Consider the following 25,521-nt stretch of genomic DNA (forward strand, 5'->3'; position numbering starts at 1 on the left):
TCCGGGGTTTTTTCTTTTAATTTCTTTTTTTTAACAAGTAATATATTGCAGATCATAAACATAACCAATTTGGTATTATTCTATCCCTTCCCATAGACATCAACATGTAGCGATATCAAAACATACCCAAACGATGGAATGTCAGACCACCACAACTCTAATTCCATTAAAACAAGGCAAACAAACAACAAGTGATAGTGATATTATTAATTCTCTTTTTCAAATATGTCTCTCTATCTGAATCATGAAATCAATAACTTTTGAAGTGTTGAATAAAACAACACATATTCCTCATTGTATTATTGAATTTCACCTGACAAGCCGCCTGTCCATTGCAGCACTGTACTGCGACTGATGACTGAGTTATTCCAGTCTTTCCTCATTTTGGTTGTTTGTTTTTGAGGCATTTACAGCGCTTGTGACACATTAAGGTCATTTCAGCACCAGTAAAAAGGAAGGAAATGGGATTGTCATAAAAGTTATAGATTTACAGTTGAAAAGCACACAAGAAAAAGTAAGACAAAGGGGAATGGCTCAGAGAATAGATGTATATTCCAAGAGCACGCTATCAGTCTACTTAGTTTGATTGATATCACCTAAATGTCTCATCCTGACACAAACACAGGTCCCCACAAAGAGGAATACATTCAAATGTTTACAGACCAATATATATCTATAACACAAAAATGTAACACTACATAACAGAGAGATGATTTACAAGGAAAAAAAATATCATCTCCCTAACTATAACTATACATTTGTCTGTTTTGGGGGCAGCGTGGCTCAGCGGTACGGTCTTTGCTTCGTACCCAAAAGGTACCGAGTTTGATCACCCGCCGCCGACTGTGTAGCCTTGAGCAAGTCACCTCGCCCTGGCTCAATGTGCGGCGCTGCACTGCGGCTGACGCATGGATTATTCCAGAATTCCCTTGGAATTGACCCTAGAGAAAAATTTCCCCTATGGGATGAATAAAGGGAATTTATTATTTTTTATTATTTATTTGTTTCCCTCCAGTCAAGGACTCCAGCCACAGCTAGGGCAAAACAATCCCATTCCAAGACAAAGACAGAATGCAACTCAGAAAACAGATATAAGGGGATAGAAGACACAGCGTGACCTCCTACCCACTACGGAAGCCCAGAAGACCCCATCCAAGTAGTCTTCCCTTGGAATAGACCCTAAAGAATAATTTCCTCATAGGAAGGAATACAGAGACTTTTATTCATTTATCCGTTCAGTTTGAAATTTTTGTTTAAACTGTTAACCAAAATCTAAGTGACTTACACCCTTTATCTCCAGCTATCCAAGTTTGTTGTTTTGTTTTCTTTTTTTTTTTAAATTATTATTATCTATGAAAACGGAAATTTCTTAACAGTAATCTTATTTTCTAAATATGGCTAAGAAACTCTCTTCCAAATCGTGTTGATTCTCCTTGGCAATGGCTGCCATATAAGGATTTGAAAAGTTTCTGTCATCATTATCCTCGTCATCGTCATTATCAAAGACAATGTGAGAGCCTTTCTCGTGAAATGTTGCTTTGTTCTTCTCAAAAACTTTCCTTGCAATCTGGTAAAAGATATTAAAAAGGTAGCAAAGTTTAAATCAGAAAAAAAAATTGTTTTAATAAAGATTTAATTAGTAATGGGGATCTAGATAGCTCAGCTGATAGAGCATGCGCTTCACATGCAAAAGGACCGAGATCAATCCCGGGTGAAGTCGACATTTTTTTCCTGACCCCCCTGTCCACCTAGCAGTGACTGGGGAGCTGGGTCTGTTAAATCTGGTGTTAAGTACTTTGCAATGGTCTAACGTTGTATCCAAAGTATAGCAAACAATTGCAATCATCCATTTCGCGTTTAAGAAACAAGGATAAACTCTGGCTCCATGGGCCTAATGGCTCTGAAGGCTTTTTTTTTTTTAAATAGTAACATCAAGACTAACCAGATCAATCAAAGAAAAGGGATAGCATTAATTTTACAAACAACTGCACAACAAAACGTGTGCAGCTGGATTCAGAACTAGCACAATTTGATAAAGTGGGGGAGAAAAAAAACAATATAATTTGGAAAGTCCCAGATTTGTAAAATATTTGTTGTTTGTTGTTCCATAAGGATTGACTATCTAGCTCTAGAAACAAAACAATGAAAGTAAGCATTGAAACATCTGAACATCATTCTACCTCAAATGTCACCCTGGTTTTACAAAAGCCATTTCGTGCAATTGTTTTTTGCTATTTTTTTTTTCACAATAAATCAGATCTTAATAGAATTTTAGGCATTGGACCTCAATTATATATAATAATTTGACAGACCCATCTCAGAAATAAAATCACAAAAAAATCTTCATATTTTTCATAAACTAATCTGAAAATCAAGAAAAATAGCTGTAGGACCCAAGAAGTAAGATTTACATTGTTTACAATTTGTAAAGCACTTTGAGCACATTTAGTGGAAATTGCGCTATATAAAAGCTGAAAGTTGTTTTTTTTTTTTTATTCATGCTGATTTATGTTTATTCAAAATAATATAATAACCCTTAATGAATGTATCAACAAAATTTTATTGACCATACTCACTCTATCCGAGCCCCTCTCATTCTTTTTCCTACTAAGTTTGGCAACTCTGTCTTGATTGGCCTTTTCCCAATACGCAGCTTGTTGTGATTCTGGGAAATAAAATTTTTAAAAGGTTTTAAAATTGTGACTAATCAAGTCAAAGCGGTATTATGTCAGGATGCACCAAGTCCTGGAAAAAGAATTTATAGACACAAATATGAAACTTCAGACTATTTTCTCGGCGTTATGATGAAGAATAAATACTATTTCTTGTATTGCTAAAAGCTCTGAGCTTGTATTTCTCATTACATGTTATTTCTAAATCTTACTTTTCAGAGTTTGATCCATCCCGAAATAATACTAGTTAGAGACAGCAGGTCACATGTGTATGTCTAACTCATGTGATGCTTACAACCATGAGAATTAATACAGGGATAATCATGAACGCCACTTATTAACTACACTTACTCAAACATCTTTTATACTCTCTACAACCTCTCCACTCATACAATATGTCAATTAACTGACACACTTATCCCTCTAGTCTCTGTCAGACGCATGATTAAACAGTGTTCATACCCAAGAGTTTATTTCAGGCAATTGGGCAACCATAACATCTCTCTGAAAAAATTATTCTGACGATTATAATTATAAAGGAATAATATTCTTTTAATAATCATTTATGGCTGAAAAAGCAAGAGTAATAATAATAATAATAGAAATAATAATAATACTAATAAAACTAATAATAATAATAATAATAATAATAATAATAATAATAATATAATAATAATAATAATAATAATAATAATAATAATAATAAATAATAATAATAATAACAACAATAATTACATATCTCAATATACCTCTATTTACTGCTTCCAACAATGCTATCATCAATACAACCAAAGTCATTAAAAAAATAATAGAGTGAGCGATTCATGAAAAGGATGAGAATAAAATCATACTTGGCAAAACTCTGGCACTAAAAGAATCTGATGTTCTAGACAATTTGGCAAACTCCTTAGCACTGGATCCATCTTTAAATCTTATGTAGCCAGATTTTGCTTCTTCTTTACCCTCAATGTATGCAATGCGGTCAGATGGAATCTTTTTGAACATGGTCTATCAATAAAATATAGGATAAATTTTTTAAATCGAGCACATAAGATTAATAAAAATTAAGGTAAGGAAAATATTGTATGAACATTGCATAACAAAGGTAAAAAAATTTTAAAACTTGAGCATTTATATAGCGCATTATCCACTAAACATGCTCAAAGCGCTTTACAAGGGTTCCTTAGCCAGCAGCAACACTTAACATGTAGAACATTAACATGACCCCTGATAAGTGATATTACATTCTTTCGGGCAGAGACAATGCTGTTAATACTGTTAATGACAAGGTACTCTTTTAACACCTGAGTAAATTGAGAGAATGTGAATGAAGAGCCTTTTTCAATGACTCAACTATGTGCCACTCAGAGCGGGACTCGAACCCTGGACCTTCCAATCTGAAGGTGAGTGTCATACCAATAGACCTCATTGCTCACATAGGTAAAGTAATGTTTGATTTGAGCAAAGACGTCAGAAATGGTTAATAATCTCGAATTTTCCATTGCTTTAGAAAGTAATTGGGATGACAATTGGGGACCTTATTCTTTTTTTTTTTAATCTTACATGTAATTTCAGAAATTCAAGAAAAGAAAATAGATAAGTCATCTATCTACATTGATTTAAGAAAACAATTGGATAAATAACGATGATTACCCTTCCTCCCTAAGAAAACTCATACCAAAAAGTTACTAACGATTTTATAGAAAATAGTGAAGGCAAAAGACCCATGAAAGCATGTCTAAAAAGGAAAATAGATTAAACACTGGGTAAGGGGATGGGTGAAATAGCAGTGCTGTAATAACAACGATTTTAAAATGATTTAATCCTCTTAAGTTAGTAAGTAATTAGCTAAGTAAGCAAGAAAGACAGTAAGTATGTAATAACAATTTTTTAATTATTTAATTCTCTTTAGTAAGTAATGGTAATAAAAACAATTTTTTAATTATTTAATTCTCTTAAGTAAGTAAGTAATAACAACAGTTTTTAAAAGATATAATTCTCTCATTATCTCTAATTGTTTATCCAAAACAAAATGATGGGCTCAACTTTTAACAAGTTTTAGATAACTCATCAAATATGCCAGAGAGTGAATTGCACATTTAAAACATAATAATAATAATAATAATAATAATAATAATAATAATAATAATAATAATAATAATAATAATAACAATAATAATAATAATAACAATAATAATAATAATAATACACCAAGTACATGAAGTCTAACCTTTATCTTGTTCCTATTGATTTCATGGGTACATTTCCATTGTACGATCACATCAGGGATAAACTTCAGTTCCTCCAAATGGGCCAGTTTCACATCCTGGGATGGCTTCAATCTTTTGGTGCCAAACACATTTGTCAGGTCCACATGCTTTTTACCTGTGAAAACGGATAGAGTTAAACGGTATACTTACTCACTCTTTAAAAAACTGCCACATTCAAAATTGTTGTAATGACAATCCCCAGAACATAATAATAAACATATATGAACACAACAGCTTTAATAAAAATAAAAAAACAAAGATGGAACATTCTGGACTCAAAATCCTTCTTAAGCCAACAACAACAACAAAAAAAACCCAATAAAAACATAAATATATTACAAAATACATTTTTAAAAACAGATGGACAACAGAGAAATATTCGATATGAGGATTCTCTTTCATCAATCTGGTTTTTTAGTAATGTATTTATGTTTTTATTGGGATTTTTTTGCTGTTGGCTGAAGAAAGGTTTTGAGATCAAAACATTCCATGTTTGGTATTTTGTTCTTTTTTTGAAGCTGTTATATTAATTTTTATTTATTACTTTTTACAGTCCACATCTTCTAGCAGCTTAGTATCACCACAACATAAATAATGAAACTTTCACTAATTCAAGGGCAATAAAATCAACCAACACTCGAAGCAAAGTTTTAAAAATTCTATGGAACACGAGGAGGAAAGAATTTACTCCCAGCATCCATATCATGATGTTTATATATTCGAATCAAAACTTTTAATGTTGACATATAATACCAAAAAAAATTGATAAGAAAAAAGTATGAATGATATTTCATTATGTTAAAGAGTATCTGATGATGATTTTGGGTGTTAACTTATTATTTCCCTTGAATATCTCAACTCACTACAAAGCTGTCAATTAACAATATGATACTTCTGATGATGCAGACAGATATAGACAGTGTTGTGTTATAACCGTTTCACTGAAATTTTAATAATACTGAGTAAAGATAAATCTACTCTTAATAATAATAATAATAATAATAGATCTTTATTGTCCATAAATATGGCAATTTGTCATTTAGTTACACTTGTCATAACGTTATATGATAACTATAACATTGAACAGACACCTCACTCCTACCCATTCTCTCTCTCTCTCTCTCTCTCTCTCTCTCTCTCTCTCTCTCTCTCTCTCTCTCTCTCTCTCTCTCTCTTCCTCTCTTTCTTTCACGCATGCGACATACACAACATTAACATTTTCATTTCATTTTCAATTCGTTACATTCTTGGCAATTCAACACCAAATATTATCATCATTATCAATTGGTCACTTCATCTAGCCTAACATTAAACAAATTAATCAGTCAATCAGTCAACGCATCAATCCTTGGTTTTGCTGTACCATATGAAATATTCAACATTTTTATTGCTGATGGAACGAACGTTGATTTATACTTGTTAGTTCCACATTTAATCTGACAAAAACTTCTCCCAGATGGCAAAAGATCAAATTCATGGTATAAAATATGTTTTTTTATTGTTGGTAATTGAGAATGCTTTCCTTTCTATTGCTTTTTCATGAATTCTTTCTACTTCATCAACAGGATGATTTATTATTTTTGATGTCTCTTTGTAATTCTAAATCATCATACAACGTTTTATATAATATTAAGCGAAGGATAAGTCTTCAATCAACAAATCGCGAAATAAGATAAAATTAGTGGTGCACTTTTGTGTCGGAATTAAACAAGGCCGCCATTTCGATTTCCTTGAGACAAAAACATTGATACGAACGATTTTTCCGAGGATTTGAAGCAGAACTCTAAACGTTAAAGTTTGAAGTACATACCATTCATTAATACGAACAATCATACAACGTTTAATACGTAAATGAGTGAAATGTTGTCATGAAACAAATAAATATCAAAAGAATTCATCACATAGGTGTAACTGTGCGTCGCTACTCTTTCTTCTATTCATGTCAAAAGTCAAACATTCTGACAGTCAAAGGTTGAAAAAAATGTCAATATTATGGGGTTTTTTTGTCTCTTGAAAAATAAGTCCAAATCATCTTTAACATATTTAGAGAACAACGCCGTCAATATATTATCAAAGCACAAGAACCCTGTAGCAACATACCATTATTTTCTTGTTGTGGTGGAATTGTACCTTCTTGCATCCTGAGTTCTCTCAGAGATTCCTTGAGAGCTGCCATATGGGTCTTTTGTTTGTTGATGTAATCTTCTCTCAGTGACAACCAATCTTTTCTGGTTTAAAAATTAGATAATAAAAAGTATAGTACCATTGTATTTATATATGTATTTTAAAATATTCTAATGAATCAAATCTGTTTGAGAAACAATGTTTGTTGCAACCTTTGACAAAACAAAATCTCTCACAATAAATTTGAAATAATTTTTTTTTCAAAGGTTTTAGAATTTTAGAATTTTTTTTTTCATCCTTGAAGTTCTGCTTGTTCATTGTTATATATATGATCAATTATATTATTCCTCTATCACAATTGTTGACAGAGAGATGTTATGGTTATTGGTCAATGGCCTAAGATATAACTCTTGAATTGAACTGTATGAAATCTTGATATCAAACATCACTCTCCGTGTTCTTATTCCAAGATTCAAAATAATAAATACATAAATAATAATAATAATAATAATAATAATAATAATAATAATAATAATAATAATAATAATAATAATAATAATATAATAATAATAATAATAATAATAATAATAATAATAATAATAATAATAATAATAATAATAATAATAATAATAATAATAATAATAATAAAAATTTATTATTATATTATCATAAATTTTAAAAATAGAAAAGAAAATTAATTAATAATAATATATTAATTAATTATTATTGTTATTATTATTATTATTATTATTATTATTATTATTAAGTTCAGCATCCTTACTTTGAAATGACTCTAAGATGCAAACTTTCTCTCTTCTGCTTTTTTCTCCGCCTCACTTCTTTTCTCTCAACAAACTCTGTTGTTACCGGCACTGGATCAAACTCCACCTTTTTAACCACATCCTGCTTTTTAGATTTGACAAGACAGGATGTTACTTGAGAACCATCACTTTTTCTATAGATCTTTGTATTTTCGTCTGTCTCTGAGCTTTCAGAGACAACACTGTCAATTCGTCTTCGTCCACTACCTGTGTCCTGTGGGGTTTCAGACTTGTTAACTGTTCTTGTTTCTTTTGGATCCGACTCAGACTGATCCTCTACATCCTGACCCTCTTCTAGTCTCTTCTCCTCCCTTTCAGCTTTCTTTTTCCTTATATCTTCTTGCCGAAGTCGTTTTCTTTCCTTCCGACTTAGTTTTACCTCGCTATTTGACGTATCTACCTCTATACCTTCACCCTCGTCCTTCTCAATTTCAATTATCTTGATTGATATTTTTGTTTCCTCTTCTGTGCTCATATGAGTATCCAAAATTTCATTCTGGTCATTAGATTTTTTTGACTTTTTCCGTTTTTTCTTTTTCTTCGTTGTAGTACTATCAGATTTAATTTCAATATTTTTTTGTGTTTCTTCTTTCTTGTCTTCTGCCACAGTGTTAGTAGCTGAACTAGAAGGTGCTTCAGACTTCTTGTTTTCCTCAATAATAGGAATTTTGGTATCACTCGTCATTTTCTGTTTCACTTCTCCCCTTTCCTCAACTGTGTTTTGCCTTTTCCTTTTTTTCTTCTTCTTTTTCTTTTCATCATGCATGTCTGTTTGCTCTGAGGTGGATATTTTTTCAACAGTCTCCTCTGCTTTTCTTTTCGTATTTTTCTTCTTCTTCTTTTTTGTGGGTGATATCAACTGGTCTTCTTTGGAATCACTTTGTAAATTCTCTTCATTGCTGTCAGGTTCATCTGTTTGATAAAAAATAATAAAAAGAATTAAATGATCACAAATTTGATAGCATAAATATTTCAAAAATCCAAATAACTGAATTTTAACTATGGAATTAAAAACCACAGCCAAAATAATGTTGCCAATATGAGACTAATTCAAAAGACCCATTATCCCATTCTCAAATAAAATGGATGCTTTATTATTGGAAATGAAATTTGAAAATTATTTGCATTCTAATATTTGTGAATCAATACATTTATTCTTGTTAAATGAGGGGTTATTTATCTCCATTTTCAAATCTTACATCTCTACAATTGTTAAAAATTCAGTCAATCCTGCCTTAGCGACCACCTCTACAAAATGACCTCCTGTGTTGACATCCTTGAGTTTTTCCTCTTTACTTTACCTCTATTTAGTGACCACCTGTCCAACACCACCATGGCCACTAAAATCTGCAACTGTTTTAAAAAATGACCCGGTTTAAAAACAACTTGAGCTTTTATATCAAGCAATATCCATGAAATTAAGAGCTCAAAGTGCTTTACAAGGCCTCAACCAACAACCATATGATTTTCATTATTGTATGATAATAACGACGATAAGAGTCGAGCAGGAGTACTCTGACTCTGATTTCATTATGTGAACTTGCATTCATGGTTCAGCATTCCTATTTACCTGACATCTGTCTTTAAATTAATTACACTTGTTGTTTCACCATAGAATCTAGGTACAATTGATTAACATAGCCTAGTGAGTTTTGGCTCTTTTCTGCTTTGAAGTTTTAAAATATTACAAGGAGTTAGATCGAGATACTATTACTACTAATATCAATATACAACTCACCAACTTTGACTGAAGGTACAACTTTCTGAGCACGGTATAAAAATTTATTTCCTTTGGGGAACTTTCCTGGTTTTTCTTCCGTCTTTGATGGGGGTGGATTATTTAACAGCTGAAACAAATATTTAAATATGGCTCTGAGGGAATGCTTTGGTTTGTTTTATTTTTTAATGAAGGCTGGTTTTCCAATTGTTAAGTCGATTTTTTGAGATTTTCCATCCATGAGATAAAATGAAATATAAACTTTATTTTAAGCATCACCTGATATATGAATTTCTCTAGATTTGTGTGAATTTGAGGATTAAATATGCATGATAAAATAATAGACAGAATGAGAATAGCTATTGCTCGCTAACTTTTCGATAGGATGCTTGTCTATCTCAAACTACTTTCCACCAGATCTAGCAGACCCAGCTACCCATTCACTGCTGGATGGAATATGTATATGGAATTAAATTGGATGGATCATCACATTAAAAGTCAAGAAAATGGCAATTATAATTGGAATAATTGCATATATAATCATGTTGACTGTATACGTTATGTAATTCAAGAGGTAGTCTATACTAAAGAACATACTTCAGTAACGTTCATCTACTAGATAGCAGATTACAGAAAAAAAAAACCTCTGTCAATTAATTTCTGACTGTCTCAAACTCATATCAACTGCTACAAGATGTACAAACTACAATAATACTCTCAAACTGTTTACATATGATGTATTCACACACACAAATTATTAATTCTAATCGTCAATATGCTTTGAGATGAAAAATAAACAAGAACTCAAATTGCAAACCTTGTAGAGATTTTTTTATCTTTGTATGTTTGTCTTTTAAAAAAATTATTTTGGTCTTTACATCTGTTTCTTTGTTTGTTTCTTCTTTCAATATAATGGACAAAATATGCTCAGATCTTTAAAGTTACTCGCCCACAGGTCGTATGGTCAGAAAATCATATTTTATTCTATAAATATCAAAATTGTAGAAATACAAAATGAACTTACAGAACATGCTTTTTCAGCTTCTTCCGCAGAACCGAACTCAACAAAAGCAAAGCCTTTGATGTCCTTTGAACTCTGGTACACCGGTAAGCTGACGTAACAAACTTTCCCACATTTTGAGAATATCTTTTTGATCCAGGCATGTGAAGCATGACTAGGAAGATGCTCCTATGATTTCAAATTGAGAAAAAAGACTTTGGTTAACAAATAGTTTAAATAAATTCATTAATGAGCCACAAGATTACTTTTAATAAAAACAGAAAATACAGTAAATTGTTTTTATGTAATATGTCGGCAGAAAAGCAAAACTATGTTAATTTAATCACTTGATCACACTTGCAAATCAAAATTTCAAAATAGAATAAAATCATAAAAAGAAGTGAAAACATGACGCATGTTACGTATGTATAGTGATCTAAGAAAAGGTGACAAAAGTCCAAAACACCGTTCTCAAGAAAAGGGCAAAAGAAGAGGAAAATTTGTGATCTCCTGGATTTTCAATTTTAAAGCTCTTTGCTTTTTTATCAAGGATTGATGGACCTTCTCAATGTTGCATTCCATACAAAATGGCTAGCAATACTTTAAATTAAATCAACTTCTACAATCAATCAAATGTTGTTAACATGATCTTTAAAATTATTTGATTTTGGAATACTGTGTACACAAGGCACTGTTTGAAACTTTGGCTCTTTTTAAGATTTAAAAAAATCTACACTGTATTTTACTCAAAAGAAACAAATGTATGCATTCACCATGTGACACCTATTTTCAGGTAACATTACATATTGTAATGACAATTTTGACAAACATTTGATATCTAATTTTACCACATATACTGTTCTCCTGTTCACTTCTTCTGGATCAATTTCTTTTAGAGGAGTGCGTCTTCTTACTTTTGTATGATCGTCATTCATCTGGAAAAATTGATAGAAGGTATCAAGGTCAAAATACTAAATTAATTATGAGCATTGAAAACATGACAAAAATAAATCTGGGATGAACAAAAACATTATAATTTGTACAATTATTTCATGGCAAAAAGAAAAGTAGATAGTTTTTACCTTTCCATGACAATTCAAACTTAAATCATTTTATTATATTAAACAAAAATGAATATAACATCCCATAAAGGAAACCCAACAAAGAACAGTTTTGAACCCAAACCCCATTTTCAGCCAGCAACTAACATAATATAACAAAAAATGGTAATACAATATATCCAATCCAGGGGGGGGGGGGGGGAAAGAAGAGTTACTATCAGATATTTCAATTCTTATTTATTTTTTTTTCTTCAGTTTTAAAATGAATTCAATAGAATGCAGAAAACGCCACTTACCTCTAACAATTTAGATTTTTTCAAAGCTTTTGATAAAATGGTGAGTGACAGCTCTCCCTTCAGCAATGACTGAAGTTTATTAAAGTTATTGAAGACTTCTAAATCAATATCTGAGGAATTAGAAGTGCGATATAATGTTAGCACCAAACAAACAAAAACAAATAAATCTCTATCAAAACTTACTTTTCAAACAAAGAAACAAATATCTATTTGTCACATTAAAAAAGTCATGAAGTCATAAATGACACTTTTTGATAATAATTTTAATATCAATGATAGTAAAATTTAATTATAGTGTAAAAGCTATTGATATGGTTAAGGACTTGAAAAACGTTTTTGTGGTTCTTCGTGATCATGTTTCTCCATGGATATTTACAGAACAATTCGTCAATATCAATAAATAGTCCCTTTAAAAACCTTTCATTTCATTCAATGTAAAAACAATTAGTCACAGATGTAAACCAGTGGCTGATTATACAAATTTATTTATTTTATTTACAAGTATTCCATTTTAAAGACTGTGAAATTTCACTTAAAATCAAATAGCTTAGTCATTCTTTTTTTTTTTTAAAGAAAAAGGAAAAAGCAAAAGAATAAAAGATGAAAATAAAAATGAGACGATTTAAATTGTGACTAATTTGGAGCATTCATAGTAGAGATTCATGACATAAAATTACTTACAACCATCTTCTGTCTCATCATACAACTTTCGAAGGTATCTATCTTTACTGAGATTACTATCACTGAAGTAAAACTCCATCTGCAAGAGACAATATTCATAGAAACAAATAATAAATAAAGCATATAAGTGTTGGACAGGAATTTTAAAGAAATATAAAACTTTGAGGAGCTTCCTTTCTGCTGCTACAGGATTCCTTTTCAAAAATATCTATGGGTTAGAGTAAAGGAATTTAATTTTCAAAATACCTTCAACCTCAAAAGCCCTTAAAATGACATAAGGTTAAAGTCAGAATCAAATCTGAATCCAAACTGCTCATCTGAGAATCAATCCCACATGATTAATTTATATTTCAACACAAATACGTGTCCGTATACAAATTTCCTTTTGCAGGATGAATAAAGTATTATCATTATTTTTAAGGGTGGCACTCATCATTCTGACCCTAAGCCATAAGTATCAATGAGAAGGAAACCTGTTGCAGGGGGAGAAAGAATGCATCCTAAGACTTCAATGGTAACAACTATTTCTGTTACTTTTAAGGTTAACATTCTTTCTTCATTGTTTCATGTCTGTGGACTAAATTAATTGATAATATTAAATAGTATTTTTATAAATATGTATGTGAACGATCGGAACAGTGAATTATTTGGAAAGTGTACTAATTGTATAATTGATTAATTTTACATTTAATTGCATAATAATCAATAATATTACTTATGTAGCGCTTTTGCAAACAAAGTCTTCAGAAAACATTTATATGTTTAGTTCAAAAAACTAAAAGCATTGGGGTCGATTCTAAAACAATCAAAATAGAAAATTCTCTCCATGACAATATTAAAAAGACGGGACATTTATAAAAAAGAAATGGAATGATTCTCATAATTACCTGCTCCATGATGGTTTTAAGAAGAGCCTTGTTTTTGATTCGTTTCTTCCTCTTCTCTATCTCTTCATTACCGTCCACATGTTGTTCTTGATCATTTATAACCTTTCTCTTCTTGGGCGAATTAAGACATTGTGTATCTTCTGAAATGACTTCACCAGGTCTTTTAACTGCACTTTTACTTTTAACATTTTCACTTTGAGATGGATTTTCAATATCCTTTTTTGATGACTTTTCTCCTTTGATTGGTTGCAATGTGTCTTCTACTGCATCGCTTGTCATTACTTTCACCTTCTTAACATCTGATTCACATTGACCTTCATCATCAGGCTCAATGGAACGTTTGACAGCATCAGGTCCACTTGATGATGTATTTGCCATCGTCTGTCAGCATCAGTCTATAGGAAAGCAATAGTGGGATATCGTTAGGCTCATAAAGAAAGGTGTAATATCGTTCTGGTGATGAAGGGTCAGTCCAAATTTAAATTTAATGGACAGAGAGGAAAGTAAGAATGAGAATGAGGAGAGAGAAAAAAACAGGATAAAAGTAGGTATATATATATATATATATATATATATATATATATATATATATATATATATATATATATATATATATATATATATATATATATATAGAACCTGATACTGATACTGATTCTCACTCTCACTCACTCCGCCGACTCAGCAGTCACTCTACGCACTCAATCAGAGAGAGAGAGAAAGAGAGAGAGAGAGAGAGAGAGAGAGAGAGAGAGAGAGAGAGAGAGAGAGAGAGAGAGAGAGAGAGAGAGAGTTGAGTTGAGTAGAGAGGTAAGTGAGAAAGAGAAAGAAACCTTGTGGTTTGTGACTGTGTCTCTATATATTCTATAAGATATGGGGTGTGAGAGTGAGTGAAAGTATGGTGAGTTTGAGAGAGAGGGAGGGAGGGAGAGAGAGAAAGAGAGAGAGAGAGAGAGAGAGAGAGAGAGAGAGAGAGAGAGAGAGAGAGAGAAGGGGGGGGGGGTCCAAGAGGCTCTGCTGAGACAGTGACAGTGAGTAGAGTGACTGCTGGACTGACTGAGTGAGAGTGAGAGTGAGAATCAGTACCAGTATCAGGTTCTAAATTATATTTCTCAGAACTAGAAAGTGGAAATAAATGGAGTTTTGAGGAGCTGGATGGAAAAATGAAAATGGCGAGTGCCCCCAAATAAACTTGTGAATTTCACATTACCTCAATCAATTTTCATTCTATTCATTAAATTGTTGTGTCTCTGGACAAAAACAGTAAAGGCGAAAATGAAAGTAGGAGGGAGTCTGGGTTAAAGAGTAAAAGATTGCGTGAATAAAAACAATAATCGATACTTCTGACGCTACATAACAATTGAGAACAGTTGTTTTTGTCTTTATCTTACATTCTAAATTTACTTGGATCTTTAAACTTTCAAAACATTATACTTCGGACTATGCACCGTTTAGAGAAGTCTTTTCTTTCGAAAAATATAATAAAATAATAAAATATATCAAGTCGACGATATAATATTGCAACTACTTCCTTCTGACTCCAAGCCCGGCCTGAGTAAGAATATTTCTACTTTCCTTTTCATCGCTGGTCAGTAAGTGAGAGGAGACGGGAACAAAATCAAAGTGAGCCTGATATAAGAGTCTCCAACCAGTCGCCGGTTGCACCTTGCATGTATATATCAAGTTCTCTGTTTAATTAGTTTTCTGTGTGTCATAATTCTACAGATCTGAGATCGCCTTCTCAACTTGCAACGTTCCTTCTCCTCTCCTACTCCTACTCCTATCTTCCTTTTACTTTTAATAAATCTCATTCTTATCTTCTTCTTAGCCTAAGACTTCTATCTACTTCACTACTTCTGTTCTCTACATTTCTTCATTCTACTTCTACTTACCTACCTACTCTTCTATTCTTTTACTTCTTCAGCTTCTTCTTCATTGTCTTCTCTTCCTTTCCTTTTTCTTCTCTTCCTCTTCTATAAAATCGTCTAATAGAATCGATGTTTAGCTCGAAGAGAGCGACACCTCTATGCAATAAATGGGAGAAATTCCGTAATGTCCTCCAAGTAGATTTCTCTTTAAATTAGTATTTTTGCTGTGGATCTTTTGGCAGGCGTTTATTCAATTTGTCAGTAGGTATATAGAATGGCAGTGTCTACGTACACGGTAACCGGGCACCTAGCCTCAGGATCTACATACACGGTAACTGGTAACTCCGGTAACTGGTTTGCCACTACAATACAAGCAATGGATGGACCTCGCTCTGTATGTGTGTGTGTGTTATTTTAAAAAATCAAACAATACAGTATAACCCATTAAACGCGAGATTCAAGGTTACCATGTATGTTACTGTTACCGTGTACGTAGATCGTGAGCTAGGTGCCTGGTTGGTAACGAAAATAATGATACCAAAATATCTGCGATATTCCTCTTTATAAAGAAGTTATGCATCTTTAATTGAACCCCCCTAAAACTTAGTAAAAAAAAGCGAACTGCAATTTCCAGTCATAACTTTCTTATGGGCGAGTTGGGTCACAATTTGACTCCCACTGCTGCTGCTCACTAAACTGCCTAAGGTTACCGTGTATATAGACATTCCGATATAGAATAGGAGCATTTTAAAAACTCTAGAACAAATCTTAATAGATTAGTGAAAGTTTAAATTTTCCTAAAATATGACCATTGTTTTGGTTCTCCTTGCAAAGCAGTCCAAGGGTTTGTTTATTTTTTTCTATTAGTATTAAGGTTAAGTCTCCCCGGGGTCCCTCAACTGAGAGGGTCAAGAATAGGCCAACGCCAAGCCAGCGTCGCATGTCGTAAAAGGCGACTAATGGTGTGTGATTCCCCCATCTTTGAGTCACTTGGTCCTCCAGGTTGGGGGTTGGCAAAGGGTTAACACCCCTTTCCGTTAAACTCAAACCGCTACAGAAACGCAGACGGACAAACCAAATCCTTTTTTTAGCTTGTTAGCTCAGGATAGAGAAGGATGGAAACTGTTTGTCTGTGGCCTATACCCTGACCCAGGGTGAAAAAGGCAATGATGATGATTAAGGTTAATTAAACGAGGTTTTAATTTTTCTTAGAGTTAGTTAAAGGAATATTTGGGTTGTTTCCCTTAGCACAAGGAGCATATGGAGCGCCTCCCCAACACTACTATATGTTGTTCTTAGAATTATAAGCGACGTCTAATGTAACAAGTGAAGATTTGAAGGGCCCAGGTTCAAATCCCTCGGGTTATTCCTTTTTTTTTTTTTTTGAAGTATTAGTTTTCTTTAACTTCTATTTTTATGTGTTTTCTTACCACTATTATTTTTTTTAATTTCCTTTATTTTTGTATCATCTTGAACTAACAGTTACGTAAGAGCTTGATGTTATGTATTGATTTGTTTATTTATCATTGTTCTTCTTACTATTTTTATTTTATTTTCTTCATTTCTATCATTCATTAATTTGTCACTCATTTTTATCAGTACGTTTACCATGTTTTATTATTATGTTAATTAGACATTGTCACAAAAGTCAATTCAGTAGGTGAGAAATTTTCTGAGAAGTACCTAGCACGACCTATCAGGGGGAGACCTCAGATCTAACAGAGCGACACTTAAAACCTGACCCTTTCAATTTGAGTGCTTACAACGATATAAAAGTCTAAAGAAAAATAAATCGTATTTCATACCATAACTCCCCAATAGATGGTTTGAAAAGTTGCCATCATTTTTCTAGAGACCAGAGACTGCCTCCTCTCCTTGCAACATACCACGCGCCCCTCCTTCTTCATTTGCCTTTTTCTTCACCTTCCCCTTCTTTTAATTTGGGGAACGATATGAGTGAAGATGACTATCAACATTAGATGGAGGATTTTAAAATAGATATATACTCTTGACTGCCTTGGGTTTGTTTTTTTTTTGTTTATGGGGGGAGGGGTGGTTGTTAAATGGGTATTGTATAATCATAATCTGATTTGTTTGTAGAAAATTATTAAATTTTTATCATTTCAGCTCATAACCACTGAAGTACCCTTTGATGGCATTTAGATTGGGTTGTTCCTTGTTCTCATCAATTCGTTCTTCGTCATCATCTGTTCAACTTAAAAGTCTCTACTCCACCACAAAGCCATTATCCCGACAATCTAAAATGACAGAGGTAAATTCTCACATAAATAACATGTTTGGTTAATTGTTTATGAAAATATATTACAAAAAATGTCTAACAATACTAATACTAACAATGAAGACAGCAAAAGAGATTAAAAGGAAAGAGGAATGACAACTACAAGAAACGAAAACTTATAACCCATAATGTGCAATGTATCAAAATAGATGAAGTAAAGGTCTAGATAATTCACAGCCTTTTTTCCCTTAGAAAATAGGTTTGTGATAAATGGTCATTAAGTATAATTAATTACAGCTCAATTACATTTTATTGAAACTATTTTTAAGCATTATAAAGCATTGATTGTGGCCTCAATAAATATTTATTTTTATCTCGAAATTCAGAAAGGACCAATTCAAACTGCTGTTCATGAAAAACTTACATCGGCTCTAAAGGTTTGTTTTATTTATTTATATTCTCATTTATTAATTGTTTGCAACCCTGACGTGGTATTGAAAAGTCATTTTAGAAATGATTCTATTGGAGACGGAGAAGAAGAGGCAAACAAGGAAGTTGGTAACCCTATCACATGTCTAGATTACAGAGTGTCCAGCTACAGACCTACCAGAAACTCCATAAGACTCAATTTTGCTACAGTGAACCTCAGCTGCAACTTATGCCAGCTCTGAGACTGACAGTCAATTCTTTTTGTATCCTAGAATAAAAGCATGGTGTAGTCAGTAATATTGGTCAAGGATGAAGGCAGGGATATTTATCTTCCTATTCAATCCAAACTCTTCTTTAATTTGAATGTAGAGTTGTTGAATCCGAGTTTCGCTGTACATTGTATTAGAGGATGTAGTTGAAAATATTTTTCTCTTTTTATTCTACCAAGCAGTGAATCCGTTTCCAAATAGTGAATATAATATATAGGATGAAAAAAACATTAGATGATAATTCATAAACTTGTATTTTTTTATTTTTTTTCAATGGTTAAGACTTGACAATACAATTTTTTATTTTTGTTGTGTGTGTGGGGGGGGGGGGGGGGGGGGGGGGGTTTAAAGACAAGATAGAGTTATTTCTTGTTTCTGGCCAGCAGAGCCGAGACTATTCTGCATTCATATTCACAAAAAGCTAAGCAGTACTAAGTTAACTAATCTCAATGCAGTTTGGTTTGCACCAAGAATAGTTGATAGTTCACCAGACATTCAGCAAATCCTTTTTGCTTCATTTTATTTCTGCAAAGTGTATGAAGTGAAGAGATTACAGGGTTGCATTTTAAGATCAGCTTTTTAAAATTAATAATGCTAATTATTTCATATGCTGCCTTAATAATTGCTCACTAGGCATGAACATCCAGGTAGAGGGGAGGGGTGTTTAACAGACACTCATAAATGTCGATTTTATAAAAAAGGTTGTGTGTTTATATTTATAAGGACATATGCAGTATTTCTATTTCAACTGTTTGGAATTTTTGCCTTATTTCATTTGTTTTTCAAATTATTTTCAGCCAGAATATATTGACGTCATCAATGAAAGTTCCATGCACAATGTACCACCAGGTCAGCTTCTTCTTTATTTTTCTATATTTAAAAAAAATAAATTTCATCTGAGACATTTTTTACCACTTTTTGGGTTTTGAAATTCATCCAAAAGTGCTAATGTTGCTACTGAAACGTTAAGTAGTAGATAACAATGAAAAGGTAAGATAGAAGTTTCAGTTTAATTCACACAGACAAATGATCTGGATGTTTCGGGTTTCCCTTTGGTCAACAAAGAAACTTAAACATGTGTAGTAAAGCAATGATAAGAAAATGAGTAAATAAAGGTGACGAAAGATGTGATGAGGTATAAGTTCTCTTGTCATGTCGATCTCGAGGGAAAGAATAAGGTTTGGCAATTGAGAAAATGCTTTCCAAGAGAGGAGGTCACTTGCTGTATCTTCTATCCCCCTATTTTTGTTTTCTAAGTTGCTTTCTGTCTTTGTCTTGGAATGGGATTACTTGGTTTTGTCCTGGCCCTTGATGGAGTCCTTGGCTGAGAGGGAAACAGTCAGATGTATAGTATTAGTTTTGTGAGGTGATTTTTTTTTCCATGTAAATCATCTCTCTATTTTTGTTTTGGACACATCTTGTTAACATTGAGTTTAATCCTCATAGTGCGATCCTGTGCTGGTATGGTGTATCTGGATAAGACTTTTAGGTGATCTCAGACTAAGCACATTGATGGAATCCACATTTGTTCTCGACTGCAACCAATTCAATTTTCCTCAGTTTTACTTTTTCTAGGGTGCTTATTAATTTTGACTCTAGAATTTTTATTTTTATTTCCTTTTTACTGGCACTGATATGACCTTAATGTATTGCGTGCACCATAAAACACTTAAATTTTAGTATTTAACGCGTGCATCACAAGGGAATGTGAGGGGAATGCCCAACCCAGACCTTTTGTCTACCTGCATTCCTAATAGTAGATATGCAAGGTCTGAATTCAAGTGTTATGGAATTCAAATTAAAAGACATGGTAACTCGTGTAACTTTTGGTAACATTTCTTTTCTTTTTAACAATAATTGTCTTCACTGTGATTTTGTTCAGAAATGTAAATTTGCGTTCATTTTGTTATGTTTTATATTTTCTCATCCAATCAATAATGCAGGTGCTGAATCTCACTTTAAGGTTGTCATCGTCTCATCTGCCTTTGAAAATATCTCTCGCATCAAGGTAAGAGAGAGACAGGGGGGGGGGAATTTACCCTCTCCTTACCAGCCATTATTAGAATTTCCCTCGAAAATTCACACCCACCCGACACAAAAATAGACTTTTCCTAATCAAAACAAAAAAGTAACAAGTGCATTCTATACAGAATGTTGTTCAGCAAAATGATATATACAACACAGTGTTTAATATTTGTAGATGTAATCAAAACATTTCTTTAAATTTTGTGATATATACAAGAGAAATCAGAAATAGAAAATTGTTGGTTGTGTCGTAACGAATGTGACGATTTTCCTATGGCTGGTAAAGAGAGGGTTAATCTTCATCCATAATATTAATTCGTTATTTGAATTGCATAGCAGCCAACTGTAATGATTTGACAATCTGGAGAAACTTTTTAAAAACAAAGCAGTGGACTGTTATATGTATGGAAATGACCCTTGCATATTTCTGGAATACGCTTTTTTTTGGCTAGCAAATTAAAACAAGGATCAGAAAAAAAAAGCTTAAAAAGCTCTCTCTTTTATTTTATAATAGTCCAAACATACTGTTGTTTTGGGTCATGGCGCTATTATTTTGCATAGGCGTGTCCCAATTTAGCTCTTTGAAAACTTGGCCGTTATGGAATTGTATTGTAGACTGGTGGTCCATTGGTTCACTGGATCCGGACCTTTCTCGAACTTGAGCATATATCCACTAAACATGCTCAATGCTCTTTACAAGGGATCCCTAGCCAACAGCAACACTTAACATGTAGAACGAGACATGACGCTTGTTAGGCGATATTACAATATTTTTCTGACAGAGACAACGCTGTTAACAGTCAGGTACTCATTTTACACCCAAATGTGAGTAGAGTCTTTTATGAGGACTCGACTGTGTGCCGTTCAGAGTGGGACTGGAACCCTGGACCTTCTGGTACCAAGGCGAGTGTCATATCTACGCCATATAGCCATGCCTTTCAAAATCTAGACCTTTCAAGTAATAAACATTGCCATCCTTTTAAGTGTTCATCTCTTGTGTTTCAGAAACATCAGTTAGTTCATCAGGCTATTCAAGAGGAATTGGAAAATAACATCCATGCACTTTCCATTGTGGTAGGTGGTCGACTTTAGGTTTTGTACTATTCTTTTTTTTTTTCTTCATTGGTTCCCTTTTGACCTTTTCCAATCAGGATACATTTCTATAAGAGTAAATTGAGATATCTCTTGCCTCAATCGAGATAAATATATATATCTTCTGTTGTTACAATAATGATTTTCAAATGAGTGAGCAGGTGCGTTATTTACAACAATTTCATGTCAGTTTGGTTCTTAAATTGCTGGATAGGATTTGTCTTCTAAAGGTAGGATTTTGCAGTACGAGATTTTACTGGCCACCCTGTATTATTAATTCAGTCTCCTCCTTCCACTTTCCCTCCCATATATAAATGTCAGAATATTAAGTCCATGGCTACAAGCTTGGCTGCTGATGCATTCTATTACCGTTTTTATCTGCTTTGACCGGTGATCATACCTACTGAGTTAACTTGTCAATCTGGCAGACAATATTAATAATAATAATAATAAATGGCATTTATTTAGCGCTTTACCCCGCTGTCACAGGCTCTAAGCACTTTACAACGATATAAAATAAAACATATTACAGTAAGACAAGTTTGATGGAAAAGTTATACGAATTCAATTTAACAACAACAAAATATGATAATAGTATAGTATTATCGAAACAAAGTTTGATGTAAATATTGATAGTGAATTTAACAGGTTCGAAACCATGTCCTTTGATTGTACTATTTGAACTTGCAATATAACCTGGGATCAGACCCATTCCCCTTTGGTTGTACTATGTGAACTTGCAATAGAAATTAAGGCTCTCTCTCCTTTTTTCTTTTCAGGCTAAAACACCAAAAGAATGGGAGGCAAACTCCAATGTTGGCAAATCACCACCTTGTCAAGGAGGGTCTGGATTGTGATGCCCTGTTGACTGTTGAAAATTCTTCAAATCTAGCTTCTGAATGAAGAGAGCTTACATACATGATTATTCACGCATTCATTTTATTCCTACCCCTCTCAATAAATAATAATGCATTATATCAAGTTTACACTGACAATTTGTGAGGACAGATTGTCGAGTATCAATACCGATTTTTTAAATGGCAGAAAAACAAGTTGTATCAGTGGAACGTTTTGTGAAAATGTCTTTATATCAGAAATGAGATCAGAATCATTTGAGGAGTTGACTTACTTTGGCTTTTTCCGATCTCTCCTCATGGAGAATAGCGCCGTAAATATAATCCCATCAGAACTCAAGCCCAACTACATAACCACCCGACCACCATACTGTCTCATTTGAGAGGTAGAACGTGAAAAGATTTCTTGCATTCCTGATTTTTTTAAAAATCCAAACTTAGTTCCCAGCAAGCTCGTGTTGTGAATGGGAACACATAAGGAATTCCAAAAATTTAGGCAAGATTCGTAATTTAATATTACCATCAAAACAAGAAAATGATGGAATATATAGAATTCTGAACTTTTTTCTGTTAACTTTTTCTTTTTCTTTTTTTTTTAATTTATTTTTTAATTTTTATTGGCAGACCTTTTTGTTTTGGTAGTTTGTTGAATTTTGCTTTTTCTTAAACGGTGCTTCTGCTTCTTATTCAGTTAATGCTTTCTACCTTATGATAAAGTTTAAAAGTTTTAAGTGATACCATCTCAAAAGGTATTTAATCTAAATTTGAGTTAATGAAATAATTTTAAACGTCAGGATTACATACAATTTGGTGTTATGGTGTGATAGTATTGTATTTTTCTTTCTTGCTTTGTCTGACACCTTTCATACACACTTGGCCTGCACCTTCGTTTCTTAACTTGGTTGTGATAGTGTCACGAGTTTTGAATTTGTGAAAAATTAACACTGTTGTCATTTAGAACAATCGACAGGTTAAAAAAAACTACAATTAAAATTGTTAATCAATGAATTGGAAGCACAGCTGGAACGGATGTACATATTACTCTATTTCTTTTGATGATATATTTATGATATGTATACAACTCATGTTTATAAAGAGAAGATAAGTTGTATCCATATCATTTTGACCACTTTGTAATCAAAATCCCAGGTCTCAATGTTTATGTGCCATTTGGATAGATTGGCTTATATATGACTGGCCTATGATAAAAATGGAAAATGTGCCTAAATATATTTTATTATAATACAATATTGTAAGATTCATCTGAATTTTTTGGTGTAATTTGTTGCTCTACAATTTTGTATTTGAAAGATTGTGATTGGAATCGGTACTTGGTGGGAGGGGAATCGGGGGAATCTTCATTTTTAAATATAAATAAAACAATAAATTTAAATTGTGTGATTGTTTTCATTTCGACAGACAGATTCAGGTGAACCAGCTGGGTGGGTCCCTGATCTCCCATAGTGGGCAGGGAGGCACTTACTGTGTCTTCTATCCCCCTATATCTGTTTTCGAAACATGCTTTCTGTCTTTGTCTTGGAATGAGATTACTTGGTTTTGTCCTGGCCCTGGCTGGGAGGGGAACAGTTCAAGTGAACTTTATTGTCGATTGTTTTGTTTTGGGTTTCTTGGGGGGGGGGGGGGGTTGACCAGTGTAAATCACCTCTTCTTTATACATTACTCGCTGATTGCCAGCACATTCTGAGGTACGGCACGTTGGAACGGGATGACCGAAATTTAACTACGTAAGTCGTAAACATTCCTTGACCATCGGATTTCGGCATCTTTGGATTCTAGGATGCTTTTTGGTTTCTATCGAGAGCGTGCTCGAATCCAGCAAGTACTGCGTTTTGGTTGTTGTCGTTAGTTACTAATTTCTGCTTTATAACGCAACAATTTGTATCTCTCTATGCGGGGATCTCCCGACTGACTGTGTCTGGATAGATTGCTATTGGGATCTACTAATTTCTGTCTGTTCTCTTTTTTTCTTTTAAAATTTTGTTTAACCAATTACCTCTGTCCTAATTATAATTGGACTTGGATGCTCGTTAATACAGTTTATTTCCTGATCTAAGTCTTTTGACAATAGCGTCTCAACCAATCATTTTCCATTTTTTTTGGCACTGAAATGACAAATGCCACATGCGCTGTAAATCAAAATCTTCAAAACTAAACCAATCTACTGTTATAGTTATAAGTTTTTTTGGGTTTTTTTGCTCAGTATTTTAGTTGGAACCGGGTTTTATTTACATTTATTTGTATTAAGAGATTGTCGTCAGGGTTTTGAAAGCAAGTGATAACAGTACGTGAATGGAACACGGAGGATCCACATTCCTTCTTACACACAATTACTCACAACGCTGTGAGTGGGGCTAAAATAGGGTTGCTTTAGCTCAGCTGTATTATATAAAAGACTACTAGAGTTGTCACAAATTTGGATCGGCAGATTGTTTGACAGTCTTATTGTCCGAGTAAAATTCTGATGAAAGGGAAAGTTAGTCTATTCTTCTTGGACACGTATAAATGCGCATGGGAGGGGGGGGGGGGTAGAATGATCCAAGAATGCATTCATTGGATGTATGACAATTAACAATCAATATTAAATGAATACAAAGGGAAGAAGTAGGACGTCGGCATAATGAAAAATTGATTACCTCGATGTCACTGAGTACTCGGCACTAAGCTTTCATCACGTCATTTGATACGGATGGCTGAGAAAGGGACATAATCAATGACGCTATGCAACATCCTGTTTCTTGACGAGAGGGATTAGCAGAGCTCGAGTCAACATTCAAGGAACAATAGATTTGGTGGCAGAACCGAATCATTGGTTGGGGCCCTTGCCCTCCCACGTGATGGGCAGGAGGTCACTTGCTGGTCTTCTATCCCCCTTTATCTGGTTTCTGAGTTGCTTTTATGTCTTCGTCTTGGAATAGGATTACTTGGTTTAGTCCTGACCCTTGCCGGAGTCCTTGGCTGAGAGGAGAACAGTCAAATGTTTAGTATTAGTTTTGGGATGTGTTTTTTTTTTCCTTGTAAATTATCTATTATGTATTGACACGTATATTTTTTTGTTTTGAACATATCTTGTGAATATTTTAGAGGAATCATCTGCTGGTGTCTGGATAAGACTTTTAGACGATCTCAAACTAAGTAGGTACACTGATCGTGTGCTCTTAAAATATATATCATGTTCCCTTTTTGAACCAATCCCCT

The 25,521-nt window shown here is 33.3% G+C and overlaps 2 protein-coding genes across 4 annotated transcripts; one reads left to right on the forward strand and one right to left on the reverse strand.

The window, feature by feature from the left end:
- On the reverse strand, positions 1-25,049 carry LOC144973395 (uncharacterized). 2 transcript variants are annotated; one of them, XM_078915765.1, is made up of 13 exons: positions 24,960-25,049; positions 13,530-13,924; positions 12,643-12,721; positions 11,962-12,071; positions 11,453-11,539; positions 10,629-10,793; positions 9,626-9,734; positions 7,848-8,799; positions 7,043-7,170; positions 4,903-5,057; positions 3,524-3,680; positions 2,577-2,665; positions 1-1,567 (listed from the first exon to the last, which is right to left on the reverse strand). In XM_078915765.1, the coding sequence occupies exons 2-13, from the start codon at positions 13,905-13,907 to the stop codon at positions 1,382-1,384; spliced, it is 2,595 nt and encodes an 864-aa protein (XP_078771891.1). In that variant the 5' UTR covers positions 13,908-13,924; positions 24,960-25,049; the 3' UTR covers positions 1-1,381. The 2 variants fall into 2 exon arrangements, with proteins under 2 accessions (XP_078771891.1, XP_078771890.1); XM_078915764.1 differs by lacking the exon at positions 24,960-25,049 and adding an exon at positions 14,740-14,824.
- On the forward strand, positions 15,047-23,698 carry LOC144973396 (DNA-binding transcriptional regulator BolA-like). Of its 2 annotated transcripts, none has more exons than XM_078915766.1 (7): positions 15,047-15,152; positions 17,525-17,669; positions 18,023-18,073; positions 19,132-19,183; positions 20,278-20,342; positions 21,365-21,433; positions 22,231-23,698. In XM_078915766.1, the coding sequence occupies exons 2-7, from the start codon at positions 17,550-17,552 to the stop codon at positions 22,306-22,308; spliced, it is 435 nt and encodes a 144-aa protein (XP_078771892.1). In that variant the 5' UTR covers positions 15,047-15,152; positions 17,525-17,549; the 3' UTR covers positions 22,309-23,698. The 2 variants fall into 2 exon arrangements, with proteins under 2 accessions (XP_078771892.1, XP_078771893.1); XM_078915767.1 differs by having other exon boundaries at positions 15,095-15,201.
- Positions 25,050-25,521: the final 472 nt, after the last annotated feature.

This window comes from Berghia stephanieae, chromosome 5 (assembly GCF_034508935.2).
Source record: "Berghia stephanieae isolate SIO BIC M18660-M18661 chromosome 5, UCSD_Bste_1.3, whole genome shotgun sequence".
Lineage (NCBI taxonomy): Eukaryota > Metazoa > Mollusca > Gastropoda > Nudibranchia > Aeolidiidae > Berghia > Berghia stephanieae.